At 40.4% G+C, this 26,175-nt stretch overlaps 2 protein-coding genes across 2 annotated transcripts; one reads left to right on the top strand and one right to left on the bottom strand.

The window, feature by feature from the left end:
- Nucleotides 1–15,318: 15,318 nt before the first annotated feature.
- LOC122084184 lies at nt 15,319–16,349 on the top strand. Its single transcript, XM_042652265.1, has 2 exons — nt 15,319–16,304; nt 16,346–16,349. Exons 1-2 carry the CDS (start codon nt 15,319–15,321, stop codon nt 16,347–16,349), a joined length of 990 nt encoding a protein of 329 aa, XP_042508199.1.
- A 1,426-nt stretch (nt 16,350–17,775) lies between these two features.
- On the bottom strand, nt 17,776–20,864 carry LOC122084183 (serine/threonine/tyrosine-protein kinase HT1-like). The gene is made up of 4 exons (XM_042652264.1): nt 20,709–20,864; nt 18,130–18,325; nt 17,901–18,022; nt 17,776–17,814 (listed from the first exon to the last, which is right to left on the bottom strand). Exons 1-4 carry the CDS (start codon nt 20,742–20,744, stop codon nt 17,776–17,778), a joined length of 393 nt encoding a protein of 130 aa, XP_042508198.1. The 5' UTR covers nt 20,745–20,864.
- Nucleotides 20,865–26,175: the final 5,311 nt, after the last annotated feature.

The raw sequence follows: 26,175 nt of genomic DNA, 5'->3' as shown, positions 1-26,175 counted from the left end.
TTTCTTTCCTAAAAAATTTATTTGTATTAAAAAAGGGGGGAAAAAAAAAAAAGAAGAAGAAGAAAGTAATAAGAAGACTAGCTAATTAAGCTAAATACACCAATGCCAAGAAGACAATACCCCCCACCTTTGGCGAGGCCAACAGCAGAGGAAAATCGCCTAACAAAAAATCAATCCCTAGAAATACTAAATCTCGGGATAATACACATGTCTAATCTAGAATAGAAAAACTGATGACATAAAAACGATTATGCATAGGAAAGACAATGAAAAAATGCTTATGAATTTGCCCATGTTGAACACTATACCCAGACCATATAGGAATGTTGAAGAACAAGAAGTAAACTATATAAATGAAAAGGAGAATTCCTCCCTCAGTCCCTGATCAGTTTAATTAGAAGACTCAAAACACTAAAAATTTCAACAGTATGTGGAACAAGTCAGTCCATTAAAATGATGGAGAAAGCATGCATGCACTAAATAAAATACAGTTTACGTTTGACAGCTACTTTTTTACCCCTCAATTATATTAAAAAAAAAAAAATGATATACAACCTGGAAAAATCCAGTAACACCAATGCAGAATGAGAAGCACCGCCCACCTTCGGCATAATTGCCATCAGCAAGTGGGTACTCCTTGTCAACCAATCAATAAAGCTTAAAATAAACTATCTAGAGAACCGATATCTAGGTCTACACTGAGAGTTCATCTTGAGTCCCTCCAACATATGAGAAGGCTATTTGAGTGGAAGAAGCTCCTCTATTTTAACTCAGCCTTCTCAAACTATGTCATGTTCAAAGGATGGGATCAGGACTAAGAAAAGATCTTATCCTTCTAACAACTTAAACTTCCTTTCTACCTATGAAGATGATCAGGTCTACACTATACACTTAATAATGCAGTAAGAAATATCCCCATTTAGATTAGTTATAAAATTTCATATATATTACAAAATCTCAATCTTACAAGAGTATAACATCTGACTGTTGGAGGATGATGATCAGAAAAACTACACAATCATCCCTCATGAATTTCAACTTTCAAGCCAACCAAATATAGAAGAATTTCTACTTCACACACACACACACACACTCAGAAAGAGAGAGCGAGAGAGAGAGAGGGAGGAATGGAGGGAGAGCCCAGGTGGGAAAAACCACTCACATTTTCTTTTTCTTCTCCTCAACAGCAAGAAACAACAAGAGAGGTTAGAAGCAAATGCAGACCTCTAGAAACACAAACAATCAAACAGATGATTACATTAACACACATACACACACAGACGAGACGAGAGAGAGACAGAGGGAGAGAGAGAGTTTGTTATTTTATCAACTTTTGCAGTATTTATAGATAAATGTCTATAGGGTCAAAAAAATTTGCCAATCGCCAATTTTATGTTGTGATAATATGGGGGCTACTTACCTTACGGCAAATCACGCATGCACCAAACGTGTAAAAATCGATTTTCACTTCGTACGTGATAAAGTGGCCAAGGGTGATCTCGATATCCATTTTATATCCACCAAGGACCAGATTGCGGATGTCTTTACCAAAGCTGTATCTCAACCATGTTTTTCTACTCTCATCTCCAAGCTGAAGGTGACCTTACCCCTATTGATCTCGAGGGGGACTATAAGAGATATGGTTTCCACCTCATCGTTATGTGCTGGCCAGCAAAAGGAGAAACCATATGCTGGTTTTATCAAAGAGATTGGATCACAATCAATCTCTTCACTCAATAAAGAAAATGACACCAAGGAGACAATCGATCACCTCACTCAAGAAAGGAAATGACATCAAGGAGATTGGATCACAATCAATCTCCTCTCCTAAAGAAGGAAACTTTATCATCAAGAGGGAAGCCAATATGGAAAATATTGGATCATAATCAATCACCTCTCCTAAAGAAGGAAATGTTGTCATCAAAAGGGAAACCAATATGGAAAGTGAGAAGACCCTTGTCATTACAACCAACATTTCCTTGTATATCTCAATCACTAAGAGATCTTGTAAATTGTAATTATTTCCATAATTCTCTCGAAAGATACTGGTTTTCCTTGGCTGAGGTTGATTTGGGGTAAAGGGGTATCCCTCGAACTTCTTTGTTTGGGTGGCGGGTTGCTCATGGCAAGGTTCCCACGGACGATCAGGTCATGGCCCATGTAGTTCCAATGGCTTCTAGATGCTCTCTTTGTTTGGGCCCTATTTAACATTAAATTAATTATATCCCATTTATAGTTTTATTCCTCTACTAGAAGACAATCTGAGATTTTCATATTAATTGTTTAATTTTTATTTTTTTGGTACATCACTTAATTTATTTTATTTTTGGTAAATTAGTTTTATTCCTCTATTAGAAGATAATTTGAGATTTTCATATTAGTTGTTTAATTTATTTTTGGTAAATCACGTTAAATTTATTTTATTTTTGGTAATTACATTAATTGCTTTCGGTTCCTTTGTGAGCGTTACTCTTGTTCTTCACATGGTCATCCTGTAACCCTATGGATAAAGATGACTTACAACATTATCGATAAGTAACGTTCTATGTTAGTTGTGTACTAATATGATTAACATTTCCCCTCACGTTGTAGGTGAGTTAGAAGTGTTCAAATCCTCTAAGGTTAGTTGTGAGAGTGGCAGTGAAGATCCAACGGCTGGGAAGGCCTTGACATGCACCCCAGTCATTGGATCCTCACTGCCAGTCACTAATTCAATGAGCATTACTCTTATTCTCCACATGGTCATCTTGATATCCATTGGACAAGGATGACACAAGGATGACTTGTGTCTGTTACAAGAAAGTAATGCTACATGTGAACATAACCATGTGAAATTAGAAAGAACTTGGCTTTGATCATACCATGTAAATTTTCATCTCAAAAGACCGATTTGATAAGAGATGTTCACAGATATATAAGGAAAGGAATTTTCCCACTTAGAATGGATGTGAGACTAATACGACTAACAGCTTGTGTAGCCACTACACCAGTGCACACCAATGGGAGGCTACATAGAAACATCTTCAAGGCATGGGGTGGGGGTAACACAGTCGTTTTGCATCCATCTATGTCTAGGAGTAGACATATGCAATGGGTAGCTTTCTTTTACTGAACTTATTTAGGTTTAATGTTTGATCAGAATCATTCATTTAGAATCTTCCATCAATAAGATCAACAAAAAGGGTCCTTAGTGAGTATTAAGGTGTAAATGATTCTAATTTACAAAAACTTGTCACACCCCGCTCCCAGTTCTAGGATACCAGTGGTGTAAGGCGCTTACCCATCTCACAACTCTACCAAGATCTCTGATAGCAGTACCTTAACTATCACATAACACCGAACCAACAAATAAATAGATCGGAATCAGAGTATATAATAGAGGAATCAATAAGTTAGTGGGATAATATCTGATGTCAAAGTATTACATAGCAAAGTTATTTCATTCACATCCACACAAGACTTACATAGAGTTATCCTGAAAGAATACCATTCCATATTTCGGTATCAAAATAACAAAAGACGACCACTAGTCTCAGGGTGTTGCATATGCACAATCTGGGCCATGCTCTTCAGCCTCTGGCATCCACTAGTCACCGGCTTCGTGCTCAGGTCCAGAGGAAGTAGAGTCACACCCAAGGGCAATACGGTACCTACATCTTCATTTAGAAAGCAACATATATGTGGGGTGAGCTCCAACTAGCTCAGTGAGGGGTGGGGTTCATGCAAGCACATACACAATTATCCATGATGTCATGAAACAAAATTAAACACATAGTCCATGATGCGAATGATGCAATTCATTTAATTATAAAACCACCTAACATACAATTACGTCGGATTCATACTACTACGACATATTAGTTGTATCCCTGGTCCCGGAACTCAAACATTGGTCACCCAGCGATACAAACCATATTTTTGATTAGGAGCCTTTTGGTCCTGGAATGCAACAACAAATCCCTGATAACCCCCTCTTGACAGTAATAGCACCAGAATTACCATCGGCCATGCTGAATTAGTTCCTGCCTCAGGCTATAATCAAATTGTACAGCAAGAGTGGCATTCCAGAAGGGTTCATTGAACATACCGTAGTTAGGTTATCCAACATCTTACCCCCTGTTGGCAAGGAAATGTAACATAACCATAATATACTACATGCCTCGCATAATGATATAGGTAGTATGGAAGGTGATACCAGAATCAACCATTGGACACATCGCATCCATATCCAAGCCTATTTAGCATACAAGCAGTCAAGTATGGGATACGTGATACCGAAATTACCATCGGCCACAAAGCGTACCCATTTCCAAGTATAGTCCTGGAGTACACGATACTGGAATCACCATAGGCCATAAAGTGCAATCCACGATTATATCTAAATCTAATGCACACTCAATGCATAATTGAAACATCCACATGGTGATCACAGTACCAGAACCACCTCGACCACACCAGATCCTGTCACACAATCCACCACATATTTTCAATTTCCAATTTTAGAAAATATAACACAATTCAACATATAGTAACATGTTATGAAATTCACATATTCATTTAACAATTAAAGAAGCGTTCATAATTCCTAACACATGTGAACAATTCTAAAATATTAAACACTCCAAAATTAAAGTTAACCATCACTCACCTTGGTTGTAGCTTAGATGGTGAAGTTCCAAGTATGTCAACCGGTATCAAGTGACGATCGATCTCATTGTACGTGTTTATCTCTATCCTACCTACAAAGGTAAACGTATGTTAACAGGTATCGAAAAAATTGGAGGGGGACCCACAAGGGCTTCCCCAAAGGGTACAAGTATTGTCAATTTTGACAACACTGAGAAGGTCATAGAAAATATGCCACCGAAAATATGCAAAATCCACCGGAAATATCAATGGTGTTTCTGGTGACCTTGGAAAAGGCCTCCTAAGGGCCTAGGCTTCACCAAAAATATGCCACTGGATCCTGCCCAGTTGTTTTCGGTGGCTATTTCTAATAGATTCCCAGAAATGTGCTAAGACATTTGGGGCTTCTTCGGCTCGGGCCCAATTTTCGAGATCTAATCCATGGAGTTTGCAGGGGGTCTTCCTACCTCTCTTCTAAGCCAAAGAAATCCCAATTCCTTCAATCCGTTTGGGAGATACAACAACTGAATGGTTGAAACCCGAACTTCACATTTGGTCAAAATATTACTGGAGCTCAACCAACTTGGTTTAAGCTTAGAAAATACACGACGGACTGCAATACACACTCACTGACCTCTGGGAAGTTCCAGGATCAAGGCACACCCCTCCAACCCAGTGATTCACTCCCTTACTCAAAAGTATATGTTCAAAATATATATATATATATATATATAAAAGAGGTGGTAGGGGAAGATGGCACCTACCTCCGACAAGAATCCGGCAACAAAATGTGAAGCTGAGAGTTAGGTCAAGCTTCTTCGTTCTCCTTCTTCTTCTTCTCCCACTCTTTCTTCCTTTCTCCTCTCTTTTCTCTCCTTCCCACGTTTTGGACAAGTGAGAAGTGAGATATGAACTCAGTTCTCCTTTTTATAGTAAGTGAAGGACTTAAGGTCCGTTTGGTTGGGCACTTGTCTGACTCAAGTAGGTTAATTCGTCATTCGGGACACACAGGTCCACCTTATTAGACTCATAGGGGTACAAGTCATGGGGAAGGGTGTGAGGGAGTGTAGAAGATTAGTCGGGGCTGGTCACGATGCCGATAACAGGGCCCATGGGCATTATAACCCAACTAGAAGCACAATAGACCACTGGATTCAGGGTCACTGGATCCTGCTCAGGTGTTTCCGGTGGCATTATTTCCGGTGGTCAAGGTAGTTTTTTTGCCTTCATAGCTTGTTGTCCCCTCTTGGTCAGTCTATGGGGGTTTGTCCTAGATTATATGCATGGTCTTTCGACAATTCTAGTATGTGTCAGGACTCGGTTGTAGAGGTGTGAATTCACATACTACTTGGGATCGAAAGGTTTGAATCCTCTCTAGTTGGACAGGCATGAAATGCACAAGCAATTGGGATCATTCCTTCCCTTTTTGCAATGGGCTACTATAAGCCAAAACCCGTTGGTACTTTATATCTCCGGTCCGAGTTCTATCACAAAAGCCCGAATTTTACCAAGTTAGGGCATGATTGTAACATTTCCCCCATCTTACAAGAATTTCATCCTCAAAATTAAACATACCTAGCAGGTCAAGTAACCTGGGGTAATATTTCTTCATTTCATCTTCTCGCTCCCAGGAGGTTTCATATTCATGATGTTTCATCCATTTCACCTTGACAAATGAAACATTACGATTGCGGAGGTATGGTCCTTCCAATCACAATCTTCTCCAGAAACTCTATGTAGGCATAATTCTCATCCAACTCATGGGATACATATGTCAGAAAATGAGTTGGGACAGGTATGTACTTCCTCAGTATTGATACATGGAAGACATTATGGGTGCCCTCCAACTCTAGAGGTAGAACGTATGCCACTAGCCCTATCATTTCCAATATATCATATGGTCTCATATATCTAGGACTCAGCTTTCCCTTCTTGCCAAACCGTATCACTCCTTTCACTGGTGAGATCTGTAGAAATACCTTGTCTCCCACATTGAATTTCAGATGTTTCCTCCTGACATCCACATAACTCTTTTTTTCTAGACTGAGCTGCCTTAATCCTCTTTTTAATCACACCGACTTTCTCACTAGTTGCCTGTGTCAAATCCAGACCTAGGATATGCTACTCACCAACTTCGTCCCAATATAGAGGAGTTCGGTATTTTCATCCATACTATGCTTCGAATGAAGACATACCAATGGTGGCCTGATAGCTGTTGTTGTAGGAGAACTCAATAATTGAAATGTGCTTATTCCAACTATAACTCATATCGAGGGCACAGGCCCAGAGCATGTCCTCTAGGGTCTGGATTGTCCTTTCTAACTGCCCATCAGTCTATGGGTAAAATGTCATGCTGAAATTCAGTTGTGTACCAATATCCTTCTGCACACATGTCTAGAACTTAGAATTAAATCTAGGATCTCGATCGAAGATGATGTCAACTGGCCTTCCCATTCTGCATTAGCACACAACCCAATTCCAGTTTGAAAGCATCATTGTATACAATCATACCACCTGTATCGGTTGGAATATATTTAAAACTGGGGTTGATACCAACCTTTGACTTAGCTCTCTGAAGCTTTTCTCTCAAACATCAAACCACTCAAACTTTACACCCTTCTATGTAAGTCGGGGTCATTGGTGCCAAAATGTGGGAGAAATTCTCAATAAACCCCCTGTAGAATCTGACCAATCCCAAAAAACTACGAATGTTTGCCACATTCCTGGGAGTGTCCCATTCTAAGACTAGCTTCACTTTTCCTTAGTCAACCTCTATTCCCTTATCTGAGACAATGAGGCCTAGGAATGCCACTTGTGAAAGTCAGAACTCGCACTTAATGAACTTAGCATAGAGTTGCTTCTCTCTCAGACGTTGTAGTATCAGTCTTAGGTGAATGGCATGTTCCTCTACACTCTTGGCATGCACCAAGATGTCATCAATGAACACAATCACAAATTTTTCCAACACATCTTGGAATACCCAGTTCATCAGGTCCATGAATGCAGCTAGTGCATTAGTTAACCCAAATGACATCACCAAGAACTTGTAGTGTACATACCGATATCTAAAGGTTCTCTTGCTAACATCACTATCCTTAATCCTGAGCTTGTGGTGGCCCGATCTAAGGTCAATCTTGGAAAACACTTTAGCACCTTGTAACTGATCAAACGGATCATCAATCCTTAGAAAATGATATCGGTTCTTGATTGTTAGCTTGTTAAGGTCTTGATAATCAATTCATAATCTCATACTTTTGTCCTTCTTTTTGACAAACAGTACTAGTTCCCCCCACGGGGACACACTAGGTATAATGAATCCCTTCTTCAAAAGATCCTGAAGCTGTACTTATAATTCTTTCAATTCTATGAGGGGCATGCAATAAGGAGGTTTTGACACAAGTGCCGACCTGCGAGTAACTCTATCACAAGCTCTATCTCTCGGTCTAGGGGAAATTTCATCAAATCATCCAAGAACACATCGGAAAACTCCCTTACCACGTCTAGCTCGGTCAAGGGCCTGATCTCTATCTCAGTATCCATCACAGATGCTAAGTAGCCAGACACCCTTGATCTAGTAGGTTCTTCATCTAGAGGACTGACACAATAATCCTCTTGTGTTTCTTGGGTTTATCTCCCATAAAAGTGAACTATCCTTAATCACCGGGTCTGAAGATTATCATCTTTTCTGCATATAGCACATTGGCTCTGTATGCAGACAACCAGTCCACCCCCAAGATCATATTGAAGTTGGTCATGTCCAAATCGATCAAGTGTGAATTCAAGTCATGTCCACTAATAGTCACTGAACACGGCTCATAAACATAATTCAAACCCACCACACTTCTTATGGGTGTACTAACTACCAAGCATTAAGTTAAGCTCTTAGGTGGAATTCCCATTTTTCTTACGAATGTCGGTGACACAAATGAATGAGAGGCTCCTGAGTCAAACAACACATGTGCAGGTTATAATTAAATTAATAAGGTACCTATCACCACACCTGGTGTAGCTTCTGCATCCTTTGCTATCATAGCAAATACCTTTCCCTGAGGTCTATTGCCCGACTGTGTCTATACTGGTCTATTGGTTGCGTAGGTCTACTGGGGCCTAGGAGGTAGCGTGTAAGGTGCATCACCCGATCAACAATGGGGGTATATCCTGGTCAAGAGATCAGATTGGTCATAGTGAAAGGACAACCCCACTAACTGTGACACACCACTAGACTGGGAGGATTGGGAGGTTTAGCTTACTTTTGGTTTCCTGAACTGGACTAGACCTGGATTGAGATATGGCCCCCTGGAAAGCTTGCTGGCTCCCATTGTCACACCCCATTCACACAGAATCGGACTGGTGACAAGGTTAACTCCGGTTAACCCAAACCTGCCAGGATCATCTGAAACAGTATCCAACCACAGCATACACACAACTAAGAACATGTTCAACAGTTCAGCGGAAGACTTAAATTACCTATAAATATCCCCATTATACTTGATACCCAAATTGTAGTACATAGTTACGTACATGTGGGCCCGCAGACATGATATTTACACAAAAAGAATACAATTTACATATCAAGTACACAAAAGGGATCATCAAAAGAATTAAAAAGTAACCCTGTATGGAGTCATTGCTGTGATCCCACAGCACAACCCTCGCACGTGCAATCCGTGCCATGCTCATAGTCCTCGGGGACCCACCAATCCTCCTCGGGGAATTCCACTGTGGGGCCCGACCCTTGATCCTCAGGCTGGTGACCTGCAAAATCGTCTAAAAGAGGTGCACACGTGGGATGAGCTCACTAGCTCAGTAAGTGAAAAGAAGGACCACACAACAGTCCACACAACAATCGAAATCATATGCACTATATGCTATGCAATCCATTTTTCATTACATCCACCTAAACAACATTACTAAGTCTTGGGTTTAGTGCTACTACAACCACAGTGCACGTATACTCCGGGTACGAGCCGTAAAATCCATTTCGCAATACGCCTATAGGGCTGTCAGAGAAGGTCCATCGTGAGTACTCGGAAAAGTAAAGCATGCAGACCACCGGCTCTCAACATAAAATTAAATGATCGAAAATAAAGGTGCTAACTCCAACAATTTAAAAGCAGTACGATTGGCCCTCTTGAATATACCACCGGGGTTACCGACTGTCCTAATGACTAGTTGGGCGTATGTCTAACCGCCACAGTGACCCAACAACTGCGACCATTGCTTCCCCCAAAATGGTAACCCAACATCTCAACCCCTGTTGGGAAGGATCGTAGCACGGGAAGATGATAATCCTACATCACATGCTTCTATATGACATAGTACGATTGCATAGTGCCACCGCGTCCTATTCCACGGGCCACCAATGCACTCGTTTCTAAGCCGACTATGACATCTAGTCTATTAATGCAATATGCAATGATGTCATCATTCATCACATAATCACAGCAACATTTGACATTGAGAAAATTAACATAGCACACATGTCATAATAATATGAGGATGGTTAAGCTACACATAATTTGCATGATGACATGGCTAGTCTAGATACAATTAAATGAATGCCAAACAAGCCTTAAAATAATTCCAAACGTCCTCTCCCCACTTAATTGTAGTGTACAAAGACTCACGCCCAGTACGGGTGAGATCCGGTGCGAGAAGCGTAAGTTTTGGTGAACCTATCATAAGTGAATGGGGTTAGTATTTCACCACTTTGAGATCAAAACTAATAAGATTTAATGACAAAATCATATTTATAATCCTAAAGGAAGGTCACACGTCCGTTTTGGGTCCATTCGGACGTAGAAATCACGTTGGGAGCCTCTCGGGTGGGTTGGACAGCCCACCTGTCATGACCCACCGGTCCTGACCGGCGGGTAAGTCGACCCACTGGTCTTGACCCACCGGTCATGATCGGCGGGCAGGTCGGCCCACCGATCGGCCCGTCGATAGGGGCCCGTCGGTGTAGGCCGAGGGCCTGCTAGGACCGACGGGCAGGTTGGCCCATCGGTCGGCCCGCCGATAAGGCCCTGTCCTCTCAGGTGGGTGCCCTCAGGTGGGCCATTTGGCCCACCGATCTTGGCGAAAAAATATCATTTTCCCCCGAAACCTTTCCCAACCTTTGGGGAATCAAATGGGTTTTTCCAAACCCATTCTCCACACATTCAAGGTCTCATAAGATGGTTCTAACCTAGACCTAGGTTAGATTTAAGGAATGGAAGCCATCTTACCTTCTTTGCTCAAGAACTCGTTCAAAAACCCCAAAATTACTTCAAATCACCAATGCTCCTCCAACCGTGGAAACACTTCTTCCAATCCTTCAAAATCAACACATAAACCCTCTCAAGGAGGATCTACAAGACCTCAAGAACCACTACCCAAATCAAGGGTTTTACTTGGGTATGGTGAAAGTTTAGGGAATATAGTCTTCACTCACCTCTAAACGTAGATCTCGTGTTGGGGATCACCCTTCCGACATCGGAATGGGAAGATCAAGACTTGGCGTCGCTTAAATCCATTCCTTCTTCCTCTTCCTCCCCTTTCTTCTTCTCCGTTCTCTTTTCTCCCTCCTTTTCTCTCTCCTCTTTACTCTTTTCACCAAACACCCGAATGTCATAAATGAGAAAAAAAAAAGGGAAAACTCATAAATGCTATTTATACTTTCTAAAACAACTAAGTAACCACATGGGTGGGTCACTCAGGTGGGCGGATGCGCCCACCTGTGACCACCCACCTGAGGGACGAAAATTGGCCAACAAGTGGGATTTTGATGGAATTCGACTCTCGGCACGAATCTCACTCTCGGTATAAGGTATATTATACGTATGCGCTTTAGGATACGGCTACATACCAGCTTTATCCGTACATAGCCTTATGATATGTGCATGTACACGGCTTGGGTACACCCGTCTCCTCTAGCACTGACTCGGACTTGTCTAGCCAACTGGTGTTCAAAATCACCCTTGCCATCATAGTCCATAAGGAACCCGCCTTAACCTTCTCCAGTTCGGGTCCTGCATGGTTAAACTGGGTCAACAGTGTAATTAGACCGGGTTTAAAAAAGTAGGGTATCACACCCATAGAATCAATTGACCCCATCGGTCTTTTACCCATCCCTTGCTGTGTAGTAAAGTTGTCTCAGTGCCGGTCCTTAATAGATTTAGCCACTTGCAGAACCTCAGCATAAGTCTGCACTCTTAGTCCAACCTTCGTCAAACTAATGCTAGGCCTCAACCCTTTCTCAAACTTATTAGCCTTGGCCTGATCAATTCTGATATGTTCAGAACTGAATTAATATAACTCCTCGAACCTTTGTTGGTATTCCAGCACCAATCGGGACCCTTGCATCAAGTGTAAAAACTTAGTCTCCCTTCTGTCCCTGAAGCTCTCAGGGAAATAGTTCCCGAAGAACATCTCCTTAAAATCTTCCCAAGTAAGGTTTGGGTTGGTTGCCCTCAGAATGAGCTCAGTGGATCTACACCAAGCATCTGCTTCATTCTGAAATTGATAACCCGCACATAGTATTTTTTGTTCATCACTGCAATTTATCAACCTAAAGACCTTCTCCATGCCTTCGACACCATTTTGATGGCAAAATTTGGTCTTGTCCCAAATTAGAGAAGTGTACGGGTCAGAGCCTTTAGAACTTCTCCCTCATTTTGGTAAGGTCAGTCCACCCATCTACTTGCACTTGTACTTACCCTTGTGCTTGCCCCTGTGCCCCATCAGGTGTCTGTGGGGTAGCTAGACTAGCAGGTACCAGGGCTGGTGCTGGGGGAATGGGTGGTACGGGAGGTGCATTCCGGGCATCTATGGCAGCCTGGATTCAAGTATCGATTCTAGTCATGAACTGCCCTTGCCTTTATTCCATGCCTTGCTTCATATTGTCCATTATGGCCACAACGTCCTATCCAGTGAGGACGGGTGGGGTCAATAGTGCATTTGGTGGTTTGCCTCGGTTATGGGTAGGGGAAGCGGGAGGTGACGCATTGGAATTGGATTGGGTGTTGCGGCATGACATGATTCCTGTTAAGGAATTCCATTAGCCAACATGCACGTGCAATTAGCATATTATGGTTAGGCATGCATAGGAGGGGCCCACATGGAAGCATAATAAGCACATGCATAAAATAAAAATAATAAAAAATATTTAACACTATGTACCATTCATCGAAAACAGGGGAAAAGTTCACTGGAAACAGGACAAATCCAACGAAAATATCAGTCTTGTTTCCGGTGGACAAACAGATGCTAAAATCTAAAAAAAAATTCACTGGAAACAGTCACCGGATTCAGCCCATTGTTTCCAGTGACCTTGTTTTTGGTGGACTGAAACATAGGATATATAAGGTCGTGGTTTATTTTCTCCTCACAAAACCCTATCTTCAATATGGAGAAGAGGTCCGATCAAGGTGGGGGGTCAAGTGATTCATTTCCAAAAGTAGATACCGGAGTTATATACATGAAAATCATACTCAAACCAAATTGGTCTGGGTTAGATATCCAGAGCTACCAATGGAAACTAGCACGTGAAAATTCTGTTGACGATGGAGAAAGCCTCGAGGTGACCTGTGGCTCTGGATCGAAGAACTTTAAATGCCACTATGAGTAACTATGCAACGGTTCTTGTGGATGTGATGTTGGGTGGAAATCGGGTAGAGGAAATACAGGTGGAGGGAAGGCAGTCGGGGAAGGATGTTCTTTTCTGGTTCAAGTAGCGTGTTATTTATGAGAATGATATTGGACGATGCAGGTTCTACAAAAAGTTGGGACACTCTACCACCCAATGTAGAGATAGGAAGGAGGAGGAGATGAGGCGTTGGAAAAAAAAAGGGAAACCATCATGCTTTAACCTATGCCAAAGCTGTGGGAGAAGGGACAGTGGCTACAAACTCCGGCAGTCCTAGCTGTTCTAGGAGTCCTCATATGGTCGGAGAATATTTCTCTCCATCTTTTAAGGAAACTACTATTTTAGATGAGAATCGCCCAGCTAAGTGCGATTTGGTTGTGGATTTGAATTGTCAGGAGAGGGTCTCAACCTTTGTTAGTTTATTCGCGTTTAAAACGCGTTTTAAATGCCGAACCGTTTTTTTTACATTTTAAACGTCGTTTGCCGAACTGTTCACAGAAATTCGGTAAAAAACGGGAATGGGCATATTTAAAGTTTAAAACGCGTTTCAAACGGGTATCCGTTTTTTTACTATCAAAAAAAGGATATTAAAAAATAATTAAAATTTCACTCCATTGATCATTCTCGGCCATTCGATTTTGGCCCATTCCCAAATCACAATCCCTCATTTCAAACTTCAACCCTAACTCTCACTTCCTCTCTTCTTCTCTCCCAACGACGGATGACTGGTCATCAAAGATTTGTTATCGGTTTCTCGTGAACACGATGTGGCCGGAGTTGTCTACGTCTCTACGATCCACGACGACGACGGCCAGTGGAAACACCTGTGAGAACTGGACGACTGGACGACGACGGACGACGGACGACGGACGACAGACGACAGACGACGAACGACAGACGATGGACGACGAACGACTGGAAGACTGGAGACAGGACGACGACGACAACGGACGATTGAACGACTGGAGTACTAGACTCGAGCTCGACTTCACCTCACTACGGCGGACGACGGACGACTGAATGACTGGAGTACTGGACTCGAGCTCGACTTCACCTCACTACAGCGGACCACGGACGACGGACGACAGACGACGGACGATGGACGACGAAGGACGAAGGATGAGCTCAAACACCGGATTCGATTCACCCATGTTTCTATTGTTGCAGAAAGAGGTTTTTGATTTTTTTTCCTTTTTGATTTCTTTATATTTTGTGATCTGGTTAAATGAGCCATACATAGATATAATCCTCATGCCGGAGACCATACATAGTCCGAGTTGATGGTTAAATGAAGGAAATCCAATGGTCAAACAGAAGTACTGAACCGATGCCTAGAAATTATTTGAGACACTTTGTAGGATCTCAGCCAAAGAATTGGGTGAAGTGGCTTTCACTGGCAGAATGGTGGTATAACACAAGTCACCACTCTACTATTAAGATGTTTCCTTATGAAGCTCTCTATGGAGTGGCACACTGGCACCACCTTCATTATTATCTTACATTCCTTGGTCCACCAAAGTCCAAGATGTTGAGGAAGAATTGAAGGATAGAGACACAAATCTCCAGTTCCTTAAGGAGAATCTGTGATCAGCTCAGGGCAGAATGAAAAATTTCATAGACAAACATAGATTAGAGAGGTCTTTTGAAGTGGGAGACTTTGTCTTTCATAGACAAACATAGATCATCGGCACCTATGTATGGTTAAATGAGCCATACATAGCCATGTTGATGGTTCTCCTACTGGTTATACGATGCAAGGAATAATTCTTCCAGAGACCATACATAGCTTCCAGCCTCTTGTAATTTAGCATCTTCTTTTTATTTTTTCTGGGTTATATAGGAGAAAATGTTTCTCTCTGTTCAATTGCAGAAATTATTTGGTAAATTAGAATCACTTTGTTCCACAATTTAGTATACTTTGTTAAAATATGAATGAATATTTGATTGTTAATCGTTAATTCTTTATTCTCAATTCTCATATGTGCTCATCATATATGTTCAATTTGAATAAATATTTGATTGCATATTATGTAGGTACTTGATATTATTGAAAAATGGTTAGAAAAATGGATAAGTTTTGGGAACATGTACAACAACTTGGGCCGAGCCGTTTTAAATGCAATTATTGTGAACTTGACTACTCTGGTAGTGTTACTCGAGTGAAGGCTCATTTGGCTTGCTTGACTGGCCATGATGTTCAAATTTGTACAAAAGTCCCTGATCATATTCAAGCTAAAGCCAGTGCAGAAATGAGTTTGAGTGCATCTAAAAAGAAAAGGACGAATGAGACCCTAGAAAGTGGAATTGGCTCCACAAATTCTCTTGGTAGGAGCATTCATCAAACCACAATGGTAGAGTTGGCTGCTAAACAAGACAAGAAGTCATTAGAAAAGATGATAGGAGAATTTTTTGTTAAGAATAATATTTCTTTCAATGTTATTCAAACAGAATCTTTTATTCAAATGATGAAAGGTGCTTGTGCCTATGGTCAGGGTTTTGTTATTCCTAGTTACTCTACTCTTCGTACCCGTTTAATTCCTGAAGCTAAGGTAAAGATCATGGAATATGTGAGCAACATAAAGTCAACATGGGGTGACACAGGTTGCACAATAATGTCTGATTCTTGGACTGACCTAAAGAAGAGGTCTTGGGTCAATGTGATAGCTTATTCTCCTGGTGGGGCTGTATTCCTGAAGTGTATTGAATGTGGTTCAAATAGTATTACTGCTGGATATCTTTTTAGAGAAATATCTAATGTTATTGAAATGCTTGGACCACAACATGTTGTGCAATTTGTTTCAGATAATGGTACTAACTATAATTGTTGTGGTGATATGTTGATTGGAAAATGGTCTCACATGTATTGGACAAATTGTGCTGCACATGGGATTAATTTGCTTTTAAAGGATATCCATAAGCATGTTAGATGGGTGAGAGAAATTATCGATGACGGTAAACATGTAGTGGATTATATGCACAGGCCCACAGCTATTATAGCCTTAATGAGGGAATTCACAAATGACAAAGAGATTAAGCAGCCTTGCAAGACAAGGTTTGCTACTAATTTTTTAATGCTCCAATCTCTTATTGTAGTTGAGAATGAGTTAAGGCTATTGGTTGCATCATCTGAATGGAGAGGCTTCCATTGCAATAGTGTTGAAATAGCATTAAAGACTGTCAGGATAATTCAATCTGATATATTATGGGAAGAGGCAAAGGAGGTTATTGCTTTTATGGATCCTCTCATTAGGATTCTTCGCCTTGTTGATTCAGATGGTTCCACTGCATGTTACTTGTATGAAGCAACTGTTAGGGAAAAAAAATTGAGGAAGTTAAAGGAGAGTGATGGAGTAAAGTACTTTACCATATTGGATTTGTTTGATACAAGGGTGGAAAAGAATATAATTCATCCTGTTCATGTGCTTGCTGCAGCTTTAAATCCTAATAATTTGTTTGATGGTGGACTTTTTATTGAGACAAGTACAGTTGTGCAAGCTCAAGAATGTATTGTGGCAACCATGGTTCCTCTAGAAGATCATGAGCAATTCACTGCAGAAATGGTTGAGTATCGAAGGAGGAGTCCAAATTTGTTCAATATCACAGGAAAGTCTTTAATGAAAACTAACCATCCAAGTAAGTTTGTTAGTTAATTAAGTTTATATTTCTATTTGTATATCATCCTTATATGTGTTTACTTGTGTTAATTTGTAGGGATTTGGTGGGAATATATGGGTGGTTGTCTTCCTGTGGTTCAGAAGGTTGCTTGCAGAATCTTAAGCCAACCTTGTAGTTCCTCTCCTTGCGAGAGGAATTGGAGTGCTTGGGACGCAGCACAAACAAATAAGAGGAACAAGTTAACTCCAGAAATGTTAAAAGATTTGGTATACATTAGAATGAATTCTTTGATGAAGGAGAAGTATGAAAGCCGAGCAATTCAGGATACAAAACCTATTGACCTAGAGAAACTTGGTGATTTGCCTGATGTAAACATTGAGTTGGAGACAGAGAGACTTGAAGAGACATATGTTGAACCTATTCATGATCAACCTAATTCTATATTATGATACACTTGTGCTTTTTTTTTAATGAAATGGGATGATGTAATTTGGATGATACATTTTGGATTATGTAGTTTGGATGATGATTTTGGATATTTAAATGATGTATTTTGGATATTTGAATGGTGTATTTTGGATCTTATATTAATCTTTGGATGGATATATTTTTGATGTTATTTCATGACATAATAGGTTTAGAATTTGAATTGAAATATGGATATTATCTATATTTATTTTGATTGTTATCCAGGTATTTAGAGAATTATTATGTCAATTTATGTCTATATATTGCCCTTTTTTTTACACCGTATTATTTAAATATAAACGTTTAAAACACGTACCGTCCGTTTTTTATTTTTCTCGTTTTTTTCGTATTTGACCGTATTTTTGACCGTCCCGTTCACGTTTTGATCCGTTTAAAACATGCCCGTACCGAACAATGTTTTTTTGCCGTTCCCGTTTTAACTAACAGAGGTCACAACTATGCACACTCTGCTGAAGCAACTGATCAAGACAAAACAATGCAATGACATTATCATACAGGTAATTAACAGAATTTTCAAACAGTGGGAGCAAAATATGATTGTTACCTCCCGAGCGACCCAGGGTAATGCCGCACTCCGAGTGTCAATTTTTGCTTGGAGAGACTCCTCTCTAGCCACCCCAAAGTCCAACTTGAGTTTCTCATGGTCTAAGCTTAACAAAACATTTTCTGCAAGGGAAAAAAAAGACAGTTCAATGACTCCAATTAGTGATTACGTACTACACGGTTATTGCAAATAAACTTAATTGAGAAGAAAAAAAAATTTTAATTATTACCAGGTCGCAACTCCTTGTGAATGATTCCCCTCTCATGTAGAAAACTCATACCTCGAGACATATTAAGAGTCAATTCTAGCACTCTCCGAGAATCCAACTGACTGGGTCTAAATGTTTTGAGGTAGTTTTCCAAAGTTACTCCTTCCATTTTCTCGGTTAAAATAACAAATGGAGCATGGTCGGATGCTCCAATGAACTAGTTCAGCAAAAAAAAAAAAAGGCAATTTCATATAAAGCATGGAATAAATAAAGTAATCTACTTGACCCTTTATTTTGCACATTGTTGAGATTTTAGGGTTTTTTGGTCTTATTGCACTGTTCACATGACAATAACTTTACTTTCTTTGGTTTTATTCCTTTGTTTATTGTCTTTCATAATTAGAGTAGGTTTCTACATTTTTATTTTCTTGCTGTACAAGGTACTAGTTACCTTATTTGATTGTAACTCTTTGGTTAATATATAATAACAGTAAGGGGACTACAACTAGACACAATCGGCCGCCCACTCTTGCAGTCTCTTTTCTTCTTCTTCTTCTTCTTCTCTCTCTAAGAAGAACTAGGTACTGATGAGTATTGATGTATGTCTATGAAGAACATGCCTGAAGAAGATATTTGGATATGCTATTACTGTCGGAAGATTTTTGGTTTTTCTCTACTGCTGGTCAAAGAATCGAACTAATGTTGTTGGTGATTTCTGATTTCTGCAAATAGGTGTTTGAGGACCTACTTGCTGCTGATTATATGTTTTCTGTTATCCATTTACTATTACTGCTGAATACCTATAACTAATGTGCTATCGTGAGTAGAAGATGATGATTTCCTCTACCTAGCGCCCCTGATTTTCGCTGCTATCTAATCCCTTGTTTGCTGATATAATGATTTATGGTTTCCGCTGCACAACTACCAACGATGAAGACACCCCTGCCTTGGTCTTTGTTTCTCAATTACCAGAAAAAAAGAGGTTCCTCTGCCGGTTACTAGTATTTCTCTTGGAGGTGACCTAGTATACCAAGTTTTAAGTCGAAACTCAAAGTGAGTAGTGAGATATGTTCTTAAAATCAGACCTGAACCTATAACTACCACCCTATCTGATTTCAAGGATTTTTGTTCAACCTAACCTTGCTAATTGTCCTGTTTGTTTCTTGCATTCGAGAGGGCCGTGGGATGTGATTCTCCACCTAAAATTTCATGTCGATCTGTGGTCTAATGAAGCAAGTAGCATCTCCAAACCAAGACCTATATTCCACCTCCTTGTTTTGGCTGGAGGTTGAAGAAAACCTTTCTCTTTGTCATGATGTTACCCCTTTTAAAGTTGTTTTCCAAAATTACCCCCTTCTATTACCTCTTATTCTCCCATGACTTTTGCTTCCAAGTCTACCCATGGTCAATAATTACAAACCCTTCCATATCCTTGGCTCTTTACTTACCTGGTGACCCCTTTCAATTTTCTGGTTATTAACCAGAATGCCATTATTCCCTTAATTGGATAATGTACCTTGATTTAAGGATGGAATTGCAGTTGTTTGACGATTGGCACATGCATGGCATAATGTTTACTGCTGCTATTATTGGAGGTTATAATACCATGTCTGCTATGCTTTTGATTTCATAGTCTACATTATTTTTCCACGTGTCATGCTACACGTGAGGGGGGAGATTGGAGTTATTATCTGCACAGTTGGAGTTCTTATCTGTTCAAGATTTACTTCAATTGAAGACTATTATTATTTAAAGGAAATATCACTCCCCTCCCCTGAACTGTGGCGAAATATCAAGTTCCCCCTACACTTTTTCAGAAATATCACTCCTCTTTTCCTAAACTCAAAGATTCTATCTATCGTCCCTCTCCATGAAAAACGACTGCTTAATCATGAAATTAATTTTCTTAATACCTAAACTACCCCCACATAAGTTGAATACCAAATATAGCCTTAATGAACTAAAAATTGAGGAAAAAGGGTGTTCAGCTCCCAAGCTTAGCTTCAAGGCGCTCACTGGTTGATATCTTCTTGTTCATCCACCCCCCTCCTCTGATTCCCGCTTCTCTGTATCCCATTTTGTCATCAATCTCTGACTTTTAAAGATTTGGAAGCCTGGGTGGTTCAGAATAGAGATTCAGTTTTCTTTTTTGCAAAGCTTTTGTTAAGTTTTCATCTTTTAATTTTCTGTTAAATTTGCTCAACTAAGAGGGTTGTTTTTCTATCCCTCAGGTTGATGGTTCTAGGTCTAGATTCACTTGTAGAAAGACAACTCTTTTTTTGTTTTAAATTTCGGTTTTTCCCTTTGTCAATCTTTGAAACCATTACCTGTTCTTTGATTTGGTAAGAAACAGGTGAGTTTTTGTTCTCACAGCTTTTGCGGTTTCTGCTTTTTTTGAGTAGCTGTATTTTTTCTCTTTCTAGTTGCTTGATTTAGAAGCCATGGAAGCAACTATTGATATTTACAGTAGTAGTTCTGCTTCTGTATTAACAGATACTTTTAGACAGGAGCTCATGAAGGCACTGGAACCTTATATAAAAAATGATTCATCAGCCTCCTCTGTAACCCCTTCTAAGTGAATTAGAGAAAACAAAACATACCTGCACTATGAGATCATGCAGAACTTCAGATAGCATGATGATCTCTTTCTGGAAATTGTTAGCAGTCACATGAACCAAGTCTTACTTCATGATCTTTACGACCACAGGTTGGTCTTGATACCTACAAAAAAAATATATATATATATATATATATTTTTTTTTTATCAAATATGAAAATTTTATTAACTAGAGGAATCCGAATGGAAGGAACTCCATAGAGTAAAAGGTACAGAAAGAGAAATAAAAGATTCAGAATAATGTCTAAGAATGAAAACATAGCAATAAAACAAATCTTATAACTCGCTCTCTAGCACATTCATGTAGGCTCTCTGGTTTGTACGGAACGAGATGAAAAGAAGGGAGATTCTAACGTCAAGACCGAAATCAATCTCCACCGAAACACCTAATTGGTCATCACCAAAATTGATACAGCTACATGATTTATAACAATGGTACTGCTTATAAAATTAAATGGGCAGATGCCCCCTGAATGTTCTTAACCGCAATATTAGAAGCATAGCAACAAGATGCCTAGGCGACCAAGGCGCCAGTCCAAACTGAACCACCTTATCACCTAGGTGGCGCCTTGATAATTATGATCAGAAGCAAGCAAAGCGATGCGGATCCGGATTCCACAACAGGAATCGGATAGCTAATGGACCCACAAGAATAAGTTGAACTCAGTCAACCCTCTAATGGCAATTGTGTAATTTCAATAGCAACCAATCACTTTGTGAAGGCAAAGCAACCAGTAGTAGCAATATGGCAATAAACTAAGATTCCCAAGGTTTAAATAGATAAGTAAAGAAAAGATGGGGAAAATTACATGATTACCCACTTTTGGGTTTCCCTTTACAAAATTACCCACAAAAAGTTTTGGTCAACAAAAATACCCAAAATTAGGTTTGGGTTTACAAAACTACCCAAAACAGTGATTCTCCTTCATCTGCCTATTTGTTTTGTCATTTTTACCCCTGGCCAAGGTTGTAGCATGGCCTGATGGAGGCCGAGGTGGCAGCGCGGCCTGATGGAAGCCGAGGTGATAGCGCAGCCTGATGGAAGCCGAGGTGGAGCATGGCCTGATGGAGGCCTAGGTTCAGCACGGCTTTACGGAGGTAGAGGTGGAGCGCGGCCTGATTGAGGCCGAGGTGGCAGCACGGCCTGATGGAGGCCTAGGTTCAGCACGGCTTTACGGAGGCAGAGGTGGAGCGCGGCCTGATGGAGGCCGAGGTGGGCTAGGGGTAAAAATGACAAAACAAATAGGCAGATGAAGGAGAATCACTGTTTTGGGTAGTTTTGTAAACCCAAACCTAATTTTGGGTATTTTGGTTGACCAAAACTTTTTGTGGGTAATTTTGTAAAGGAAAACCCAAAAGTGGGTAATCATGTAATTTTCCCGAAAAGATGACATAACAGGTATTGTGATTTATAGTTCAAGGGTAAACTATGAAGGAAACTTAAATAGGGAATGAAGAGGATTACAAAGGAATAGAAGGGTAAATTGAAAAAAATAAAAATAAAAATAAAAAAATAAAGGGGATTGAGTCACTAACGATAGTGAGGATGTCTTCAACCTCTGGATAGAAATTAGAGGCGGAGCAGATCACGAAACCAGAACTGGTTTGAGGGGAAAATCTCAGCAAACAGGGCTTCTTTTGATCTGAAATCTAGGGTAAGACTTCATAATCTTCAGGCCCCTAAGGATCAACTGAACACAGCTCCAAACTCCAAGGGTTATTCAACCAAGGTGATGCTGAAACAAATCTGGGTGGTGAAAGGAAACCCAGCTCTGATTTCAAGTTCCAATCTTGTACTAGGAAGTTTTTCAGAGAACAATATCCTAGGGGTTAGGTCGCCTAGGACTGAAGATCCTTCGCCCAAAGTTCTAGAACCGATGGATGGGTTCGTGATGACATTTACCGCAAGAACTTCTCTCAGATGTACCACCAGGAACAGAGTAGCAGCCAGCTAGGTGTATAACAAACAGGAATAAAGACCAGCAAGGAAGAAGAAGACAGGAGGAGTTTTAGAGAGGGGCAGGGAGGGAAGCATGCACGGCAACCATGGCTTCAACCAAAAAAGCACTTCATTCAATTCTCCAAAATCAAGTTCGTCCCCTACCGTGTTACATGGCTACTTAAAGAGAAAAAAACTTCAATTAATGGAAATTAATTGGAATGGCAACTATCCTAAATTTGAAGCTGAAATCTAAAATAATATCTCCCTACTAACTTGAACACACCCTACACTAACGATAAAGGAAACAAATCAAAGTACTAAATTAATCCCAAATCTTCCCACGCCCGACTGCATCACAAAGTAAGTGTGGCTCCAAAGGAGACCTGATAGTGGTACAAAGAGATGAATAAACTTGTGTTGCCCCATACTGTTTGAATTATGTCAGCTTATAAACAAATAATAAATTCTCAAGTGATTAAATCTTTCCAACTTAAGCAAATATTATAAAGAATAAGAGTCAACAAAAATAACAAGAATAAAGCTGGGAACAGAAACCCCTCAAAAGTTAATTAGAACTAGATAATTCACATAGAAGAAGGTTTTGAAGCCCCAAGCAGGCATGGGTCAAGGGTGTCATAAGAGAAGTGGAAGCAGCATGCTAATCTTCACTTCTTTTTAACAAGGTTACACATACCCGACAAAAAGTCAGGTTATCTTTTTCCAATCCTCAATGGGCCATAGGCCAACCAGTTGGGGGGAAGAGGGATGGACAGTCTTGAACTCGAGACATGCCAAACAGCACCTGCATCAACATACAGAGGTAAGACCAACTGCGCTAGGCAGTGGTTGGCACAAGTAGTCAGGTCAACCACACGCACATGGTTAAAAGCTTTCTGATGTCACTACAATTTCCAACAGATTACTGTGGTAGAACTTCACTAGGAATTCAAAAATCTAGTCAGGATCCTCCAATGAGTCTTAATTGGTGCAACTTATCAAATACAGGAGAACCAAAAATAGGAGAAAATCATTTAATGGAAAGCGAAAAGGCTGGGCATGCTGCTGGGGTCCCCTTAGGAAATGACCCCAGTGCCCCTCCCATCCCTGTGCCCCATTGGTTGAGCCGCTAGCTTGAAAGCTAGCGGCTTGCCCAACCCTCTCCCTTCTGAAAATCAGTGCAACCCCCCCCCCAACCCTTCTTTTGTTCAAAACATCCACGAAGAAACGTTTTCAGATACATGGAGAGCTAGTGGCTTGCCCAACACCCTCTCCCCTTCTGAAAATCAGCGCAACCCCACCCCCACCCTTCTTTTGTCCAAAACATCCACGAAGAAACGCTTTCAAATACATGGAGAGCGAGCGGCTTGCCCAACCCTCTCCCTTCTGAAAATCAGTGCAACCCCCCCCCCCCCCCAACCCTTCTTTTGTTCAAAACATCCACGAAGAAACGCTTTCAGATACATGGAGAGCTAGTGGCTTGCCCAACACCCTCTCCCCTTCTGAAAATCAGTGCAACCCCACCCCCACCCTTCTTTTGCTCAAAACATCCACGAAGAAACGCTTTCAAATACATGGAGAGCCCTCTCCCTTCTGAAAATCAGTGCAACCCCCCCACCCTTCTTTTGTTCAAAACATCCATGAAGAAACGCTTTCAGATACATGGAAAAACAATAATAGTCAATATAGGCTTACATTAACATACATGATAATTTGTAAAATCAATCCTATCCCTCCTACATTTCCAAACATTGGGAGGTTCCCATGGTTTTTTTCAGAACATGTAGTACCCATACATCAACTTTGAAACATACACATCTTGCACATACATATGGTCCATAAATTTATTCCTTCTGCTACAGCTAGGTACTTGCTTTCAGTCACACAAGAACTCCATAAGTTTACCAACTTTGTGTTCTTGTCCAAAAACAACACAGGCCTCAGGTTTCTATACATCTGTCTGACATATAAAGTTTATATGAATGCAATTATATTCATTCTTACAAATCCTGATCAACCTGAGAAAATATGGTACAACTATACATCCCACTACTTGAAGCCTTTTGACTCCTAACCATGCATTACACTAATACAATGACCATTCGGGTTAGGCTCTTCCCGGATAACCATTAAGTATTTAAAGCCTTAGTGTCTAGTGAGTGATCAACTAAATTCGGCAACTACCAAATCCATCGCCTTCCAAAGGAAAATAATAGGGGAAGAGATCGGTACCTGGTTGCACTAGGATATTGCCTATTACTTGGTCCACCTAATCACAACATTAAACCACATGGTTTAACTTAAGCCCCTCTAGACTTCCCTTAGCTTGTCTTAATGAGTTATCTAAACTAGTCTTACACGAATTTGGATCTGCCCATCGAACCAAATACTAACCCCAACAGGTCTTAGTCCAAACCTTCGATTAGTCCTTTATCTAGATGGTCATGGACTCTACTAAGTCCTCTTGGACTGATTGAACTATTTCAAGTCAAATGGCTAAACCAACGACACTTATGCTGATCCCAGTGCCCCATTGGTTGAGCAGCTAGCTCCAAGAAAGCTAGTGGCTTGCCCAACCCTCTCCTTTTGAAAATCAGTGCACCACCCCTCCTTATTCAAAACATCCATGAAGAAACGCTTTCAGATATTTATATGATCATGGACTCTACTAAGTCCTTCTCTTGGACCGATTGAACTATTTCAAGTCAAATGGCTAAACCAACCACACTTATGCTGAACCAACCCAATCAGATCGGGTTGTACTGTAAACATCCCTAGCACAGAACTTTGCCAAAGAAGAGCCAATTTTCACTATTATCAAAATCTTATTGTGAATAAAATACCGGTTACTACCCATTGAGTAGAAATTCTTTTCACAACTAAGTGGAAATAAAATCCAAGAAAAATCTATAAAATATACCGATCCTTATTACTTAGAATCCAAACAAAGGTCTGGACAATATCAAGTTTAACCATGGTCTGATTTTGTTCTAACTTGGACCAGAGCCTTGTATACAACACATATTGGAATCAAGTCACACCCATTTAGGCCCCGCTTGTTTAGAAGGGACTTGATGGGGTGGGATTTCTGACAATTTTCCCACAAGAAGTGTAAAATATGGTCGTTTGGATGCAAGGGATGAGAGAACCATGGGACAGTTTTCAAGGACACAGGAAATCATGTTGGAGGGTTGCTACTTCCACCCCTTCCCTTTCAAAGTCTCACCATATTGGTGGAACTCTTGTGGGAAAGATGATCTCTCCAATGGCTTTGCCTCTTCTTCTTCAGCTTAGTTTCTTCTCTTCCAGCAGAGGTAAGAAGGTTACGATCTTGGTGGAACAGAAAATGGATGGAAGGAAATGCTGCTTCTAACACTATTTTAGTTTTTTAGTTAAGACCAAGAAGGATTTTCATCTCTTAAAGTCGGCTCCTCCTTCTCTAGAGAATAGAGATCCTAGAGGTAAATGGTCCTCAAAATCATCTACCATTTTTTTTTTGGGGGGGGGGGGA

Source organism: Macadamia integrifolia, chromosome 7 (assembly GCF_013358625.1).
Source record: "Macadamia integrifolia cultivar HAES 741 chromosome 7, SCU_Mint_v3, whole genome shotgun sequence".
In the NCBI taxonomy this organism is placed as follows: Eukaryota; Viridiplantae; Streptophyta; class Magnoliopsida; order Proteales; family Proteaceae; genus Macadamia; species Macadamia integrifolia.
The sequence above is the reverse complement of the archived record's forward strand: the minus strand, read 5'-3'. Positions and strand labels throughout refer to the sequence as shown.

Bases quoted from the DNA above. Each gene is read 5' to 3' on its own strand.
- LOC122084184 (XM_042652265.1), top strand. From the start codon at position 15,319: ATGGATAAGTTTTGGGAACATGTACAACAACTTGGGCCGAGCCGTTTT.
- LOC122084183 (XM_042652264.1), bottom strand. From the start codon at position 20,744: ATGCTATCTGAAGTTCTGCATGATCTCATAGTGCAG. The intron at 18,326-20,708 runs GTATGTTTTGTT...TTGCTGAACTAG, and splicing joins TGCATGATCTCATAGTGCAG to TTCATTGGAGCATCCGACCA. The intron at 17,815-17,900 runs GTAACAATCATA...TGTCTTGATCAG, and splicing joins TACCCTGGGTCGCTCGGGAG to TTGCTTCAGCAGAGTGTGCA.